Here is a 16,544-nt window from a genome sequence, read left to right as displayed (position 1 = left end):
GAGCGGCTGGGAGGCGGGAGAAAGGCCGATGCATTAAAAACGTGGCACATAAACACTCCTACTTCAGTTTCAAACGCGGAAAGAGATAAGCACACATGAAAGAGTGCAGAAAAACTTACCCCGGACATCAAGATAGAAATATTTAACGTCGAATCAACCGCGGGAAGCACGACTGAGAGATAAGTTAACACCATGTCAAGAAGGAGAGCCGTTTTGAGAGGTGGGATTGTTATTGTAGGCCACTTGACAGTTTCTTCGTCGCTGAGTTTCATTTACTGAGAAGTGGCTAGTGCCTTATAAGCTAACATTTCGTGTTTGGACTTTTACCTTTGACTACCTCACAGGTGGGACTCCTCCTCCTGTCAACAGGATCCGAGAAAACTCGAGACTAATGCGCACACACGTGAGTATGATGCAGGCTCCGGGGACTCGTGTTGTCGTTATTGTGGTCTAACAGGTCTCTCCAGTTTAGAATGTGTTTCTGGAAACATGACAACATTTCAAGGTCACTTATAAGATATGAAGTTGGATTATTGTCATGAAATAGTTATGTTAACAACAGGCAGGAAATACGTTATAAATATCCTAGAAGAAGAAGAAGAAGATGTGTTTTATTAATCCCAAAGAGGAAGTCACTTTTACACTCTGCAGAATGAGACACACACACACACACACACACACATGCATACAGAGGCAATGCTTGTCAACAGGCGACTGCTTGGGGCCCCCAGACTAAAAGTGGGGCCCTGATGGCTCACAAACTTTTATTCACTGCAGTCGCTTAAAATGTGCAAATTTTGCAATGACAGAAGGAAACCTCCCTAAGGGGGCCACATCCGACCGCACTCAATCTCGTTGCCTTGCTCAGCGTTGCGTGCATTACTGCTGTGAAAACCAAAGTTTGTCAATGAAAGTCAACTTAAGTAAATTTCAGATAAATTCTCTTTTAGGGGAGAAAACATTAACAGGGAAGAGGAAGAGGAGTAATCATCGAGCCAATGGCAAAGCATAATAGATGTCTTGTCTCTGTTCATGAAAGACCGGCACATCCTCAAGTGGGTGCTGGATCAAAAAATAAAAAAGGTATGAAGGAGCAAACAAGACCTGCACTCAAAGGAACTCCCGTTTAAAGGATTTATTGACTCAGACATTTCGAGAAAGAGCACGTTGGCTCGATGCGTCACTTGTCAGTAAATCGCTGGATTGAGGATCTTGTTTGCATCTTTGTCTCTGTGCAACACATTCATTATTAATTCAATGTCGGGGTAATCTAGTGAAGGGTTGGGCTCCAGGTAAGACGTTAGCATAGTCAACAAGCATTAGGGTGACAATGGCCAGAAAACTTTGACGGATGTATATTAAGTCACCTTGTTCTCCTCTTCTCAGGAAACGGTGGTTGATTTCATTAGTGGACGTCATCCTACGGGCTCCATCCTAGATGTCTTCGCTAATGGCTTCGGTAAGAAACGTTCTGATCCGTCTGATCTGTCGACGGTTATTTTTAAAGAAACTGGAGATTACACAACACCCAGTATTGTTGGATTCAAAGCAGTGAAACAATCCTTACTGTGTTTCTACACCTGGTTGACAGGTGGTAACACACATTTAGCCTCCTTCTTGATTAGTTCTACTTTCATCCTATACATGCTCATGTTTTCCCAGTGTTGCATTTTGCCCATCAACCCCCAGCAGGTTGCCTAGATTAGAAAGTTGACAGATCTTAACAGTTGTCGCACATGCATGTCTGAAAATGTGTTAAATTTCAGACTGCCCTTGAATCTTCCTGTGATGGTTGTTCACACATTTCCCTCACTGCTATCTCTGTCGATGGGGATCATTACGATCACACAGATTGCACAAGACAGGCGCATACAGTCCACGGTCCTGTGGGGGTCTCAGGATATCAACCTCATCACCACCTCCTACTAGCTAGCAGTGAATTTCCTGAATATTTCCTGCTGTTTTCCCACAACAGATAATCCCGTCTTCAATCTGAAAAATGTACTCAGGGGTTTGGAAAGAAACATTCAAGATAAAGTCAGAGCAAGAAAAGGGGCCGTTTGTGTTCACACGTGAAGCTCACCCTGAAAATTTCAGGATGTTTTCTGGAGTTTTGTGCAGGTGTGAAAGCACTACCAGATTGTCTTGTTGTACAAAGGAGGTCAGGATGCATCAACACAATCTGGAGTTCTCTATTCAAGCTCAAGGCTTCCACACTTACAGCTGTGCAGCAGACGAGCTCTAGAAAATATATCACCCTTTTCTCCTCTGCCTCAAAGTTAGTTTAGAGCTATAAAAAGTTAGTCCTATGATGTTTTACTGTCAGAGATTAAGAGCAGGACAGGAGTCACGCAGGGTGTGTACACTTTAATTGACCTCTTATTGCTGCGTGTTGTTTTTTATTGAGCTGTTAAACTTTGACACCACATTAACCCGAGTTAAGAGGGGGAGGAAGAACTAACCTGTTATTTGTATTGAATGGCGTTTGGAATAAATGGTTGTTCTCTACAAAGCAAAGGTGTTGGGAGGGAAAACCAGTGTGACCCCGGGTTGGGAACCAGTGTGACCCCGGGTTGGGAACCAATGTGACCCCGGGTTGGGAACCAATGTGACCCCGGGTTGGGAACCAATGTGACCCCAGGTTAGGAACCAGTGTGACCCCTGATTAGGAACCAGTGTGACCCCGGGTTGGGAACCAGTGTGACCCCGGGTTGGGAACCAATGTGACCCCGGGTTGGGAACCAGTGTGACCCCGGGTTGGGAACCATGTGACCCCAGGTTAGGAACCAGTGTGACCCCTGATTAGGAACCAGTGTGACCCCGGGTTGGGAACCAGTGTGACCCCAGGTTAGGAACCAGTGTGACCCCTGATTAGGAACCAGTGTGACCCCAGGTTGGGAACCAGTGTGACCCCAGGTTAGGAACCAGTGTGACCCCTGATTAGGAACCAGTGTGACCCCAGGTTGGGAACCAGTGTGACCCCGGGTTGGGAACCAGTGTGACCCCAGGTTAGGAACCAATGTGACCCCGGGTTGGGAACCAGTGTGACCCCGGGTTGGGAACCAATGTGACCCCGGGTTGGGAACCAATGTGACCCCGGGTTGGGAACCAGTGTGACCCCGGGTTGGGAACCAGTGTGACCCCGGGTTGGGAACTCATTTTTCCGCTGATGCCCTTGAAATCTTAGCAACATTAGAAAATGAACGAAGTCTTCTTTTGTGTGTTTTTCTTTGTATCTCCTAGGTTTAGATTTTTTAAGGAACTTTGGCGGAGACTTTGACGATGACGTCATATATTCTGATGACGACGACGACGACTATTATGATCGCCTGAGTCCACAATATTCCCCCAGCAGGACGTTACAACCACATCCGAGAATAAGACAACTCACGGAGGAGGTAGTACAATTCAGTTTTACTTTTGTGGAAAGGAAACTCAAAGACTCCGCCCACTTTTATTCTTGGTGGTGGTTTATAATGTGATATAAGAGCGTCAGGGACTCGTGCACTGGATGATATGAGAAGTGAATCATATTTACCTTCAAAATGGAAACATGTCAGACTTGTTTTGTGTTTTGAAATGTATTCTCTGAACTTCTTTGCCGTTGGCTGAAATTGGAGATGTATAAACCCTGAGTTCACAGGTTTGTGATTTATTCACAGGAAGCTGATAAACATGCAAAAGAATTGATAGAAGAAGAGGAGCGGATTAAGGAGCGAACTGAGAGGAACAAGCGCAAAAAAATGGTCAGTGTCGGCATTATTTCCAGGATGTAACGCGTCCTGCCTTCAGAACAGAATTAAACCACATCTTTCTTTCTCTACTCGCCCACCTTTTTAAAAAAGCATTTCAAAGGATTGTTGTATTGGGCATGTATGTGCTGATGTGAACACACACAGAAGGGGAACTGGTTCTCTCGATCAACCAGCAGCACTTCATGTAGCAGGCTGAGAGCTCGACTCCCGTACTGTAGCTAGAAGGAGAGCAAACAGCTGGTTCTAAAAGAGCGACACAGCTGCACACAAACTGAGCGTAGTGGACTTTAAGGAACACGATAGAAATCGTCACGCAGGTGGACAGTTGAAATCTTTTCTCTCTCTGGGAGACCTCCACATTCAGACTGCGTCTTATATTCTGGATTTTACATAACTGCAGAACTTTATCCAATCAGTTGATTAATGCCGCGTTCCATTTACCTCAGAAGTGGGAACTGGGAATGACGTCACACCCGAGTAAACTGCGTTCCAATTTCAAGTCGGAAAAGCAACATGGATGCCTCTGGGAGTAACTTTGTTTTGTTAGCTAATACCAGACGATAACAACACACTACGTGATCGTTTCTGACTGAAAATAACATGACAACACCTCCACAGAGAGAACTTGCACGGTACCGTCGGTCTGATTGATTTAATTACACAAAAAGACGACTGAGCTGCCAATAAACTCAACAATTTGCATCTTAAACATCCCTTTCGATTCATGTAGCAGCCATATTGGATCTGAACTCAGGCTACTTTTTTTTCTCCAAGTTTCCCAGTCGTAATTACAACTTCAGGGGGCGTTCCAGTTGACACTTCTGACTGGGAATTTCCCACTTCTGAGATCAACTGGAACGCAGCATAATCGTTTCAATAATCAATGACTAGTTATCAGGAGTGTTAAAGCTCTAATGGAGTGAACGACTCTGCATGTTTAGTGTTTGGTTTCTAAACAAAAATGCCGCAGTGCGAGCAGCCCAAAAAGTCAACATGAAAACGGGTCATTACACACGAGGTATGTTAAACTTGAGGCCTCGTTGGATCAGATGGTTCACATTTTTTTTGTAACGACAAAGGAGAGAGATCAAGGTCACTCGAGTTTGCGTGAGATTCAAGGTGTGACTCACCTCAGGGCGGGGCTCTCCTCATAATGGAACTAATGTTAGACATGTGAGTCAGCCTGGACGTTCACATGACCAGTGAAGTCGAGTCAGACCTTCATCCAGTCGACCTTTTCAACGTCACAAACCAAACCAGCTGCCAACTGATTTCCTTCCATGCATGAACTTCACCATGTTGATCCCTTCGTCTTGTCTTCTACACATTTATGCTGTTTGATTTCCAGGTGTGTGTACACATTCTTACTATCCAGAGTAAATAGACCCCCAATTAGGCCTGCATGATAGGGGAGAAATATGCAGACATATTCCCACAGTCCAAAGACATGCTCGTTAGGTTAACTGGTGACTAACTGGTAAATCCCCCGTAGGTGTGAATGTGAGTGTGTCTGGTTGTCTGTCTCTATATGTCATCCCTGTGACTGGCTGGTAAACAGTCTCCGCCTCTCCCCAAATGACGGCTGAGATTGGCTCCTCAAATGTACAAAAGTCTGCTTCTTTGCTCCTGACACTTTGTCCTTTTTTGTTTTCAGCGTAAAAAAGAAAAGAAACGATTAGAGAAGGAGAATGCAGTGAAAAGCGTAATACCTGTAAGTCCTTCTTTATTTTCATGTGGTTAAACTTCATAGTCTGGAAGTAAAACTTTCCAAAGCCGTGATGTGAACCGTGATGTGTTTTTCTTCTTCCATTTCAGGAGGAAGAACAAAGGACATCAGACTCCTCAGAAAATCAAGAAGAAAGTCCTAAAATTGAAACTAAATTAATGGCAAATGAATCTTGTGAACGTGGAAAATCACCACATGAACCTGAGGCTGCCGCATGTGAGCAGAGAGAAGATGGAGATAAAGAAGAAAATCTTTTGAAAATTAATAATGAAAAAGAAATGGAACTAACGGTTGGTCAAGACGTTTCAGTTTCAAACATTGTTGTAATCTTATTAAAAAGGTTTTCAGGAATGCTTTAACGTGTTGTTAGATAAAAAGAATCTTTGGATAGTTTTCTTATTTGTGTGTTTCTTCATCCTCAGCAGGATTTGGAAATTAAAAACTCTGGTGCGGATGAAACGGCGCCAGAGGAGACGTCTGACGAGAGGCCTGCAGAGGAAGAGAAGACAGAGGAAAAAAATGAAGAATTGAAAGTTCAACAGCCGTCAGAGGAAAAGCCAAAAGTTGAGGAGCAACCAGAAGTTCAAGAGATAGACAAGAAACATGAACCCGTTAAAGAGGTGGGGACAGAACACACTCAGAGGTTTATTATTTTATTTATCGGACGTAATCATGCTGAAGAAGGTGAAGACTTTTTAATCTCTGAGTCGTTTCTTCATCAGCTGTTTTTTTTTAATGGATAATAAAATGTAACTGCTTGAATTTAAAAAAATCTGCAAAATTTAGACAGTTCAGGGCGCACTCACATGAGGCAAAGTTACTCTGCTGAAGCATGATTCCCCCCCTACATTTTGATTTCACCACTTTGAATGAAAGTGTCCATATGCAGATAAATTAACCCTTTAACGCTCGACAGAAAGTTTCCTGCAGTGCTCAGACTCATTTTCTTCCTGCACTTTTAACAGGAAACGACGGATCCCACTGCAGAACAGTTTGCAAGTAGAAGCCGAGAGCTCGCCGGTGAGTTTTATTTTTTATTTTTTATTTTTTATCCATTCAAACTTGGACTGAGCGAACACGACGAGGCACTGACCGTCCGTGCTCTTTTTGTTCCAGGTAATGGAAATCGCTTGGCTGCACACGGACAGTACGAGTTGGCCGTGAAATACTTTACAGACGCCATTAAATACAACCCAAAGGAGTTTAGGTAAGAACATTGACTTCAGGCTTCTTTAAAGCGCCGTGCAGCGGTGACCAATGAGATGTGCTCTGACCGCTGTGTTTGTTCTGTGTGCTTCAGGTTATTTGGAAATCGGTCATTCTGTTATGAGAGAATGGAGCAGTATGAAAACGCTCTCAGGGATGCTGACTTAGCACTTTGCATGGAGCCAAACTGGATTAAAGGTTTATTTAGGAAAGGGAAAGCTCTCTGTGGACTCAAGGTGAATCGCTGCTCCGGTTGTCTAATTAACCCTTTAAGTGTTTTTATATGAAGTATGTCTTTGTGTGGTTAGAATTTAGAGAAAAGAGTAACGAAAAAAACTGTAGAAACACCTGCAGTACATCTCAAAGCATCCAGGCAACATGGTGTTATTGTAATACAAGCAGAACATTAACATTTAAATGTGTCTCCTGTGATTCCTCTCCTCGATTCTCCAGAAATACTACGAGGCCTCGTTGATCTATAAGGAGGTTTTGAAGTTGGAGAGTGCGAGCACTGAAGCCAGGCTAGAGCTGAAACGAGCGCAGACGCTGCACCTCATGGTAAGAGACAAAAAACCATCAACAAAGCTTCAATGGAAATGCTTAAAAAAACCACTGTAAACATCTGGAGCCTGTCTGAGCAGTGCTGGTTAAAACTGGAGGTCAAGGACCTCGCCCTCATGCGTCAGCTGTTGTTTGTCGCTGAGCTCTGAGTTGAAAGAAGATCAACTTTTAGCGCCCTCAGTAAGCTTAACTTCTCCCACACCCACTCCCCCAATCAAAATCAAGAAGGGGCGTGACTTCTGAAATCAGTTTTGTCAACAACGAAGGCACAGGCGTGACAGCGGTGTGACATGTTCTCTCTGCCCTGATTAAATTTCACTCTGTATTTATTTTCTAGTTTGAATTTTATGTGCAGTGTAAAGGCAAGCTCGAGTCAAATGAAGAATCTCTTTCTTTCCAACTTCTCTCCCAGGAAATGGGATTCACCTGGGCGCAGAGCTCTGAGGCCCTGAAATCACACGCCACGTTAGAGGCAGCCGTGGAAGCTCTGTTCTGTGGAGATAACGCTCAAAGTCCTGGAGGTGAAATAACCACAACAGACGCCTCTGTGACGTCCTGCTGGTCGATACGCTCTCTCTTACCGTCTGCTCGTTCTCTTTAGATGCCGGCGCCTGCAGGGAAATTACAAACAAGCCTGTGTGGCATGAAGAAGAAGAAGAAGAAGAAAAAGAAGACGAGTGGGTCGTCCTGCCGACGAGTCGTCCCAGAGCGCAGCAGGTTAAAGAGTCCGAGGCGGCAGGACCGGTCAGATCCAAATCTCAGTCTCCCACACCCGGTCTGAAGAGCCCAGTGAAACCGTAAGTCGACCACTGATCATTTCATCGTTCAACCTCAACGTGGAGTGGTTTCATCGCTTCCTCTTTTCTCCAAAGGACTGTTTTCTCCGTTTGGGTTGGATCCTTGGCTCCAGATGTCACCTACGCAACGCTGCACGAGCTCTTCAGCAGGTAGAGCACCACAAATTATAAAATTCTTAAAATGTATATGAAATATTCTGGGTAAAAAGCTCTGTCTGTTGGTCACACAAGTAGAAGAAGCCGACTTTTTAGAGGAAAACAAATTATCAAAAGTTCTTCTTATGGACTGAATTTTACATTTAAAGGGGACATATTCTGAAAAATGTTACATTTAAAGAGACACACACCAAAACGGAGCGTTCTGAGAGAGCTGGTTTCTACAGGGTCACAAACCTCCTCTGGTGCTTGATTCTTTAAATATAAGATCGATAATCTCGAATCAGGGCGACCATCCTGCACGAGTTTCCAGCTCACGTGTTCTCGCTCTTTTCTTCCCGCCGTCTCTCAGAGCGGGGACGGTGCAGAGCATCAAGATGCTGCTGGAGCAACAGTGCGCCTTCATCAACTACACCCGCAGAGAAGACTGTGAGAGAGCAGTCCTCTGTATCAACGTACGTATCTGTTACATTCAGTTATACTTACAGTACGGGCTGTCCTGCGTTAACTAGTTAATCCTTATTAATGACGTGTTATTATGTCGTAACATTGACTTTTGTTACCGTTCCTTTAAGCGGTTTGACGACAGTTTGTGACCACTTCCTGTTTCCTATGTCCTAACCTTCCATCTACAGGAAGGGCCTTACTTTATTTCAAAATAAAAGCATGGTTTAATTCAAACAGCAAGTACTCTCAGCTTAAAACACGCTTTTATTTTGAAATGTTGTACCAACAGTTTTTATTTTTAAATTCTTAAACGCTAATTAACCACAATTAACTCTCAATTAACTGCTGTTAAACATTTGAATCCTTTGACAGCCCTTATTTACATACATACAGGACATTTAGCGAACTTTGTTGAAACTGTTCAACCGGTTTGATGATGTTAATTGAAACATTTTTGTCCGAGGTGTAACATCCTGTTTCTTCTTCAGGGAATGGTTGTAGAGGGGGCTCCACTCTCTGTGCGACATCCGGGTAAATTTAACACCGGACCCAGGTAAGAACTTTATCATGTTATTCTGATTTTAGCTTTTTGTTATAAAAAAGATTTTACTTTTTTCAAATGTTGAATGATTTACAAGAAAACCAGCGATTGTTGTCCAGTGTTTATTTCTTTAAAACTCTGCAGCTGTAAAAGAGCAGTATGTAACTCTGACCCCTAGTGGTTAAAATGGGTACTTCAGTCCAAATTCTAAACATAGTAGAGTGCAGTCCCCCTCCTCTCTAGAGTGGATGCTCACTCAGGTCACCATGTGGTGGACTCTGAAGCTTCAGTGTTTATCCAGCTCTGCATGGGTCTGTAAACCTTTCTGTGTTCTAACCTCTCTCCATTTTTCAAAAGCATCTCCAATATTGATCCTAGTTTGAGCACGTTTCTGCTCGTGGAGCTTATTAGAAACATGCAGAGGCTTTTTAGGTCGGGTACAATCACTTCTATCTGAACCACTTCTCTTGCCCGCTTCCATCGCTGCAACACCTGTTGACCTGATAACTGCTCTCATATCTGGCAAACCGAGGGGTGTCCAAAACAGCCGTGTTGACATGTATTCTGAGAAAAAAATAAAATAAAAATTAAAACTCTGCTCACTTTTGTAACAGCTCGTACAAGAAGGAGTGCTTCTTCTGGAGGACGTCTGGCTGCACGAGGCAGGACTGCACCTTCAGACACGTCCTGGAGAACAAGAACATCGACCAGGCCAAGTTCACCAACAGACTGGGAAATTTTCACATGTAGGGAAACACAAACCACAAACATGCAGCGCTTGCTTCAACATTTGACGAGGCGGTGGCGCTGAACTCGTCTGCTTTTTGCACTTTCATGTTTCCTATTTTGGCTGCAGAAAAATCTCAATTGTGTTTGGATTTGTCATGTTTAGTTGCATGTTTGATTGAAGGCCCCATTACTGTTGGGACAAATACAAAGTGCCAATCAAACTATAATAATAAAAGTGTATTAAGGTCATAAATAATAAACACTAGGCTTTAGGCGTTCCTTAGGAGCATCACTTTTCAGGGATTGTTTTAAATTCTCTTAACTGTTCAAAGATTGTGTTTAAGGATCTGTATCTACTGAGTCGGATTGTTTTTGAAAAAAGCAACACTTCCTGTTTTTTAAGCCACCACTAGATGGTGGTGTTACCTTTTTATCAATCAAACTATGGGGGCTGCAAATTGTTCTGTTTTCTTTGCTTTTATTTAAAGAAGCAGCGACTTGACCGAGCCTCTTTAACGTGCCATGTTTGATCATGTGAGGGCGTCTGACACTAATTCCTTAAGAAAAAGTGCCTTTTAGTTACTGTGGCTGTTTCCCCGGGAGGAACTAAAGCCTCAACTTTAAAGCTTCATGTTGGACCGTCAACATTAAGTGTACAACATTGGTGTTGTACTGAACGGTTTTGACGAGTGGTTCTACAGAACGTCCCTCCTTTTGCAGTGTTTTCTCACTGAAGTATGACAAAACAAAAACTGGTGATACACACGTGTTGAAGTGGACAACTGTCTGCTCACATCACCGTTTAAAAAGACAATCTGGGGAAAGTATTTTATCGAGCGTTATGAAAACATGTTATTCCTGATCCTGAAGGTTTCAAAGCTTCTTACTGCTGTTCATCATTTCTGTTCTCTGCAAGTAAAAATCTGTTTCCTTGACTCTTGTCTTTCATTTAAAACTCCTGTGGAGGAGTTTATAGAAGATTATGAAACATACTGAAAATCATACTGAGATGGAAAAGCAAAACAAGACCATCAGTGGAAAGATTTTAACATCAGTAAATGCTGCAGCAGCCTAAGTGTTCGATGAGAGGATTTACAACACGCTGCTTAAACGCCTTTTGTTTACGTTTCTGCAGCAGAATAAATCAAAGAGATTTTCTGACACAATGTGTCAGATGTTTATCTCATCCATTCATACACAGCTGACGAAGCAGAGGGAGCAACTTGGGGTTAAGTATCTTGCCCAAGGACACATCGGACATCATCATCAACCTTTATTTAAGTTCTCAGAGAGATCATTGAGGGCGTCCCTCATTTACAATGATGCAGAGAAAACATACATAAATGATAAACAATGAGAAATGAGATAAAGCTACTGCAGAAAATAAAATCAATAAAAGAGCAATAAGAACATTAAAATATATACACTAAAATAATTTAAAAGCTTGAAATGACTACAGTGATAAGTCAGTAATTAAAATCAAACAAAATAGTTACAGTCAGGTATTGGGCGGTTTAAAATAATAGTTTTTAAAGTGTCTATAAGAGATAAAAGTGCTCAAATTCAGGTCCTGTTGTAAAATATTCCAGGGGTACATGTTGCTGCAGGAGCTGGGGATCGAACCCCTGACCTTCCGGATGAGGGACGATGACTCTACTGACTGAGCCTGGCTTTAACTGACACACAGACTCCCATGCTGTCAGACTTTCATTCTCATCATCATAAAGTAAAATAGTCTAAACTGTAACTTTGTGTGATTTGGGACACAGATATGAGGTGAGAGGACGCTGCAGCTTGAGGATGCAGATATCTTGTTTTTCTGCTGTCCCAATGTGAGATCAGTCCCCTCAGCAGCTTCAGGCCGCTGCTGCGTCCATGAGAAAGAAAGAAGCAGCCTGAGTTTAACTGGGAACGATGGGTAAAAACGCTCGACGACTAACAGAGATTTGATCTAAGGCGGGGTTCTTCTTTTAAGCCTAAAATACCTCTCCTCAAAACTCCCCGACTGTGTCTCCTTGCCGTCGATGCGGGTGGGATTTGTGTGAATCCCCTCCTTCGCAGGCGCCCAGCAGGTTTGACTCGAGCACAGACCAAGGTCACTCCTCCTGCGACTCCCCTCGTGTTACGCAATGTTTGTGGTGTGAGTTACAAAAACCCTCTCCAAAGAGCTGAATAATTAGATTTTAAAAACAAGGAGGGGGAAGAGAAGTTGAGGTATTTAGCCGTGAGAGGTGCTTAGTGTCGACCTTGCAGACGGAGCAGCTGGACTCGAGGGGGGGGGCATTAATTGGCTGATGGTGGCATACCTCACAAAGTCCTTTTTGATCCCTGTGAGATTTGAGAGCATGAAAGGCCTGTAACACTAATAACATGAACTCCACCTGAACCCAAAAGCAGCTCGGGTGAAAAATATCTCACTGCAGAAGAAACCTCTTTAAACGGAGATAAGAGGTCAAAGTTCCCAAACAAACAAAAATCCACATCCTGCCGATCCCTTACTTAACCAAAGCAAACAGCTGGGAGATTAAGTGCAACATGCTAAAAGGCTGCATCGTTTGTGGAGCTTTTAGCGCATTTCTCTCCCTCCCACTACGAGGAAAAAGGAAGAAGGAAACACAGGAGTGAACGAGGAGACATGACACACTGCTCTCTCTTTGATTTTTGATGTATGTTCTAATTCTGTGGCTTCTCTCTTTTTGGTAAATAAAGAAATGTCGGTGTGACATGAGGGAGTAGCTGACTCACGCTGCGTGTATCAACAGCGTGATTTTGCCTCTCAGGGAGCCAAAATACATCCTGAAGCCGCTCGCTTTACAGACTTCTGCTTGAACTCTGTAACCCCTCCCTGCACGCCCGCTGCTGTTTGTTTGTCCTCCTTTAAGAGATGACACTTTTAACATATCAGTGTTTGTAATTTGGGGCAAAACAACAAAGTTAACTTCTTTATTTTGCTCTGCGGGAACATTGTCGCATTCAGCTTCCTTCAGTTTTTGTTTATTTAACGAAAGACGTTTCAGTTTGTGAAGATTGTTTCTGTCCCCCTCTCAGACTTTAGAAATACTAACATCAACTATTGTTAGTGGTGTATCTTAAAGGTGACATATCCTCCTCCTCCTCTTCAGTTTAAATAAGTCTCAGAGCTCCTCAAAACATGTGTGTGAAGTTTCTTGTTCTAAATCCACTCTGATCCTGTATTTGATCATGTCTATAAACCCCTCTATTTCAGCCCTGCTCAGAACAGGCTGTTTCTGTGTCTGTACCTTTAAATATGTAAATGAGCTGTGTCTGACCACACCCCCTCTCTGGAAGGGCTTGGGTGTACTCGGTGCTTTCTCGCTCCATGTCCTATTGTTTACGGTGAGAAGGCAGACTCAGAGGGCAGAACAAACACCTAGCTGTGGGAGTGTCACCCACCTGGGGGAGGGGCTACTGCCCTTTGTGATGTCACATCTCCAAACGGCCTGTTTGAGCACACATTTTCTGAAAAGTGGAGCAGGCAGAAGACGGAGAGGATGGACTTTTCTCATCATTGTGGGGTTTGTAAACGGACTAGAGACACATGTTAGAGATAGAGGAACATGGGGAAGTGGATTTTAAATAATATGTGACCTTTAAAGAAGTATCCACGTCAACTGACAATGGTAGGTTAACCGCCTTTTTTTCACAACCAACACGCTATTTAACCACTGTGACTCTAATATGCAGATTTATAAAGATCAACAAGATACTGTTAACGGTGGACTCACACAAAGAGGAAGCATCTGGTCCAGTGCAGCCTCATCCCGACCCGGCGCTCGTTCTCTTTGTTTGCTCTGTGAAAATGAATACAGTAATTGTCACAATGAGAAATTGACCTTCTCTTTAATCGAGAGACCCCTTCCCCCCCTCCTTCCCCCCCTTAACAAGTTGAAATAGTGCAAACCCAATTAGGGAATTGATTGCTTGCTTTCATTTTCCTCATTTGCATCCGGGTCATATAGAGAAGATAAATTAAACGCCTCGCCTATTGTCCACACTGTCATTCCTGGTGGCGGAGCGTCGATTGCTAAGAAATGAGTGAGAGAGAGCGTTCTTTTGTCTCCGCTTGAAGGACTAATCTGTGATAATCTGCTGCTGTTGAAACACCTACAGAAAGAAGGAGACCTATAGAGGATTATAAACGCCCTCGCTCTTTCACGCCTCTGTACAAATGCACGATAATGAGATCATTTATTGTAACATTTAAAGGGCGATTTGAGTCTTTGTGCAGGTTTTTAAACTCGCTGCTAAGGATGCAAAGAAAGGTCTCTGAATAGTGTCACCTGGAAATGTAAAGCTCAGTGAAGTCTCCTACAATACAATAAAAAGTCTGACACCATGAAAGCTATAAGCGTTTTTTTGGGGGGTCTTTTTCTGCCTTTATTTTAGAGACAGGACGGTGGATAAAATCAGAAATCAAGGAGAAAGAGTGTGGGGAATGACAGGCAGGAAAAGGAGCCTCAAGTCGGGTTGGAACCCGGGCCGCCCGCTTGGACATATCCCTCGTTATAAGCTAACAAAATAAAGGTCGTCCTGGAAGCGTCCATGAAGCTTGTTTGACAACTCGTTACTGGAACGCTGTCGACTCGGGTGTGATGTGGTTCCCGCTCCATTCATGGCCGTAACCAGCTATGAGGTCACGAGGCTCTGGACCTCGGTCATTTTTTGCAAAAACAAGACGGTTACCAGACAATCCATGAAGAACTATCTCTCTATGTACAGACTGAATCTCTCTCCTCGAAGGTGTCTAGTCTAGAGTTGGAGCTTATTGTTGTATCTGTTCTCTGTGTTGTCCCTTGTTTTGTTTTGTTTTCTGTGTGTTTTGTTTTGTTGTTTGTTGTTTGTTGTTGTTGTTGTTGTTGTTGCTGTATGTATTACTTTGTTTGCTCAGGAAGTGATCTGGTACCTCTCCAGCTACCAGACCAATGTCCAGATTTCTGTCAGGACCTAAAGACAATTTCAACCAAAACCTTCAAAAAGTGTATCTTGAGAAAATTGCCAACCCTGCCTTTAATAACTTAGTAGGTTAACAATAAATGGAATGTGTTTGGAGTATGTCATTTTAGTAAAACGGCATCTGTGGTCCTGAAACTGAGCGTGTTATTGCAGAAGCCGATAATTTGAAATATGTACATTTGTTTATTATTATTTGTATACGAGTGTGACTCAATACAGACGAGTGGAGGCGACTGTCTCACTACTTTTCTCCCTTATTTTCGGCTACAACAGTTCCAGTCGTTGGGAGTAAAATACTTTGACATAAAAACATGTTGCTGATGTTTTTATGTCCCTGCTCATGATGCATGTTCAGTCAACCCGCGGCCCTGATGTGCACGCCTCGTTTCTTCCCCGTTGAATAATTCAGGTGTGCAGGTTTGTTTTATGTGCATGTTTATGTTCACACACAGACTCCAGCATCGGCTGACGGCGAGGATAACGACCCTTTGTTGTCTTCCTCTGATGAATGACGGTTTAAAGGTTGACGCTCACATCTCTTTCATCGCCGTCAGAGAGACCTACACAACTTCTGCGCGGCGTCACTTTTATTTTGGCCTTTGTCTCGGAGATCGATTGAGGGAGTGGCCTGCACGGCGAGCAAAGTGTCATTAACATGATTAGAGGCTAAACAAAAGAGAAGGCCGCTGGGTTTTGAAGCTGCACACAGACGTAGAAGCTGAACATGTTTCAACTTGTTTCCTTCCAGTATTTACTTAATGGGCTCAGAAATATGTGGCCTGTGTGCGTTGTAATCATTAAAACCCTCCTGTCAGGTTGTATTTCTTCTCGCTATCGACCCACATATCTGGAGGTAACATGTTCAAGGGCATGAAAAATGTCGAGGCCTGTAAATCCTCTCATTGTTGCCCCGGGGAGTTTGACTTCCAATAATTGATGCCTGCTCTCATACATCACCCGCCCGCTGTTCCTGCAGAAGTCTTTAAGCTAAAAGTCTCTCGCTGGTTCACACCTCGTCCAGAGGTCCGTTTTGTGTCATCTGTTTTTTTGGAGATTGACCTCCCCGACACTGAACTCAATAATGTCTCCATTAATCTGCAGACAGTGATTTATAACAGGAGACACTTGTAATAAAACTTTGCCCTCCAGGCTTCACACAGCCTGTTGTGCTTCCTGCACAAATGAAACCTGCTTCCTTTAATAGAGATAATCCTGAGTGGCGTGTCAGCTCAGCTGAAGTCTCATATTAAAAACGATCAGTGTTTATGAATGTGGTGGGAAACACTAAGTGGTAAAAGGAAACGTGCTTCACTCTAACAGGAGTGCAGATACGGTGAAAGAAAAGCGACTCTTTGAGAAGTTAAATTATTCATCACATTTCTTTGAAATAGAAAATTCATCAAAGCAAGAAACGAGAACATTCAAAGAAACGTAATGGAATAAAGTCCCCAGTTTCCAAAGAATAATCCTCAAGTAAAGTACAGATACACAATTTTTTTTTTCCTATTTTCCTTTTGTTAAAGATCTCATCTTCTCCTCATCTTCTCCTCATGTTGTCAGTCTGAGAAACCTAAAGAGCAGCTCAAAAACCTCTTTATTTATCCTAAACTGGTGCCAGTAAAAACCTTAATTTCAGCTTGTTTCAGCTCCTG

The 16,544-nt window shown here is 43.2% G+C and overlaps 1 protein-coding gene across 2 annotated transcripts; it reads left to right on the top strand.

Annotated features, from left to right (window-relative positions):
• Positions 1–61: 61 nt before the first annotated feature.
• On the top strand, positions 62–10,853 carry si:dkey-33c12.4 (uncharacterized protein LOC560112 homolog). Of its 2 annotated transcripts, none has more exons than XM_020658265.3 (18): positions 62–220; positions 345–403; positions 1,387–1,459; positions 3,244–3,398; positions 3,663–3,746; positions 5,410–5,466; positions 5,571–5,771; positions 5,907–6,101; positions 6,447–6,501; positions 6,598–6,688; positions 6,782–6,923; positions 7,141–7,245; positions 7,661–7,769; positions 7,850–8,045; positions 8,121–8,195; positions 8,554–8,656; positions 9,137–9,201; positions 9,804–10,853. In XM_020658265.3, exons 1-18 carry the CDS (start codon positions 193–195, stop codon positions 9,937–9,939), a joined length of 1,929 nt encoding a protein of 642 aa, XP_020513921.2. In that variant the 5' UTR covers positions 62–192; the 3' UTR covers positions 9,940–10,853. The 2 variants fall into 2 exon arrangements, with proteins under 2 accessions (XP_020513921.2, XP_020513920.2); XM_020658264.3 differs by having other exon boundaries at positions 5,904–6,101.
• The last annotated feature ends 5,691 nt before the right edge of the window (positions 10,854–16,544 follow it).

Source organism: Labrus bergylta, chromosome 18 (assembly GCF_963930695.1).
Source record: "Labrus bergylta chromosome 18, fLabBer1.1, whole genome shotgun sequence".
Taxonomy (NCBI): domain Eukaryota; kingdom Metazoa; phylum Chordata; class Actinopteri; order Labriformes; family Labridae; genus Labrus; species Labrus bergylta.
Note: the sequence above shows the minus strand (reverse complement) of the source record. Positions and strands in the feature narration are given on the sequence as shown.

Excerpts from the sequence above, each read along its gene's own strand:
- si:dkey-33c12.4 (XM_020658264.3), top strand. The coding sequence starts at position 193 with ATGTCAAGAAGGAGAGCCGTTTTGAGAG. Across the intron at positions 6,102-6,446 it reads AACATGAACCCGTTAAAGAG|GAAACGACGGATCCCACTGC; the intron begins GTGGGGACAGAA and ends CACTTTTAACAG. Across the intron at positions 8,196-8,553 it reads CTGCACGAGCTCTTCAGCAG|AGCGGGGACGGTGCAGAGCA; the intron begins GTAGAGCACCAC and ends GCCGTCTCTCAG.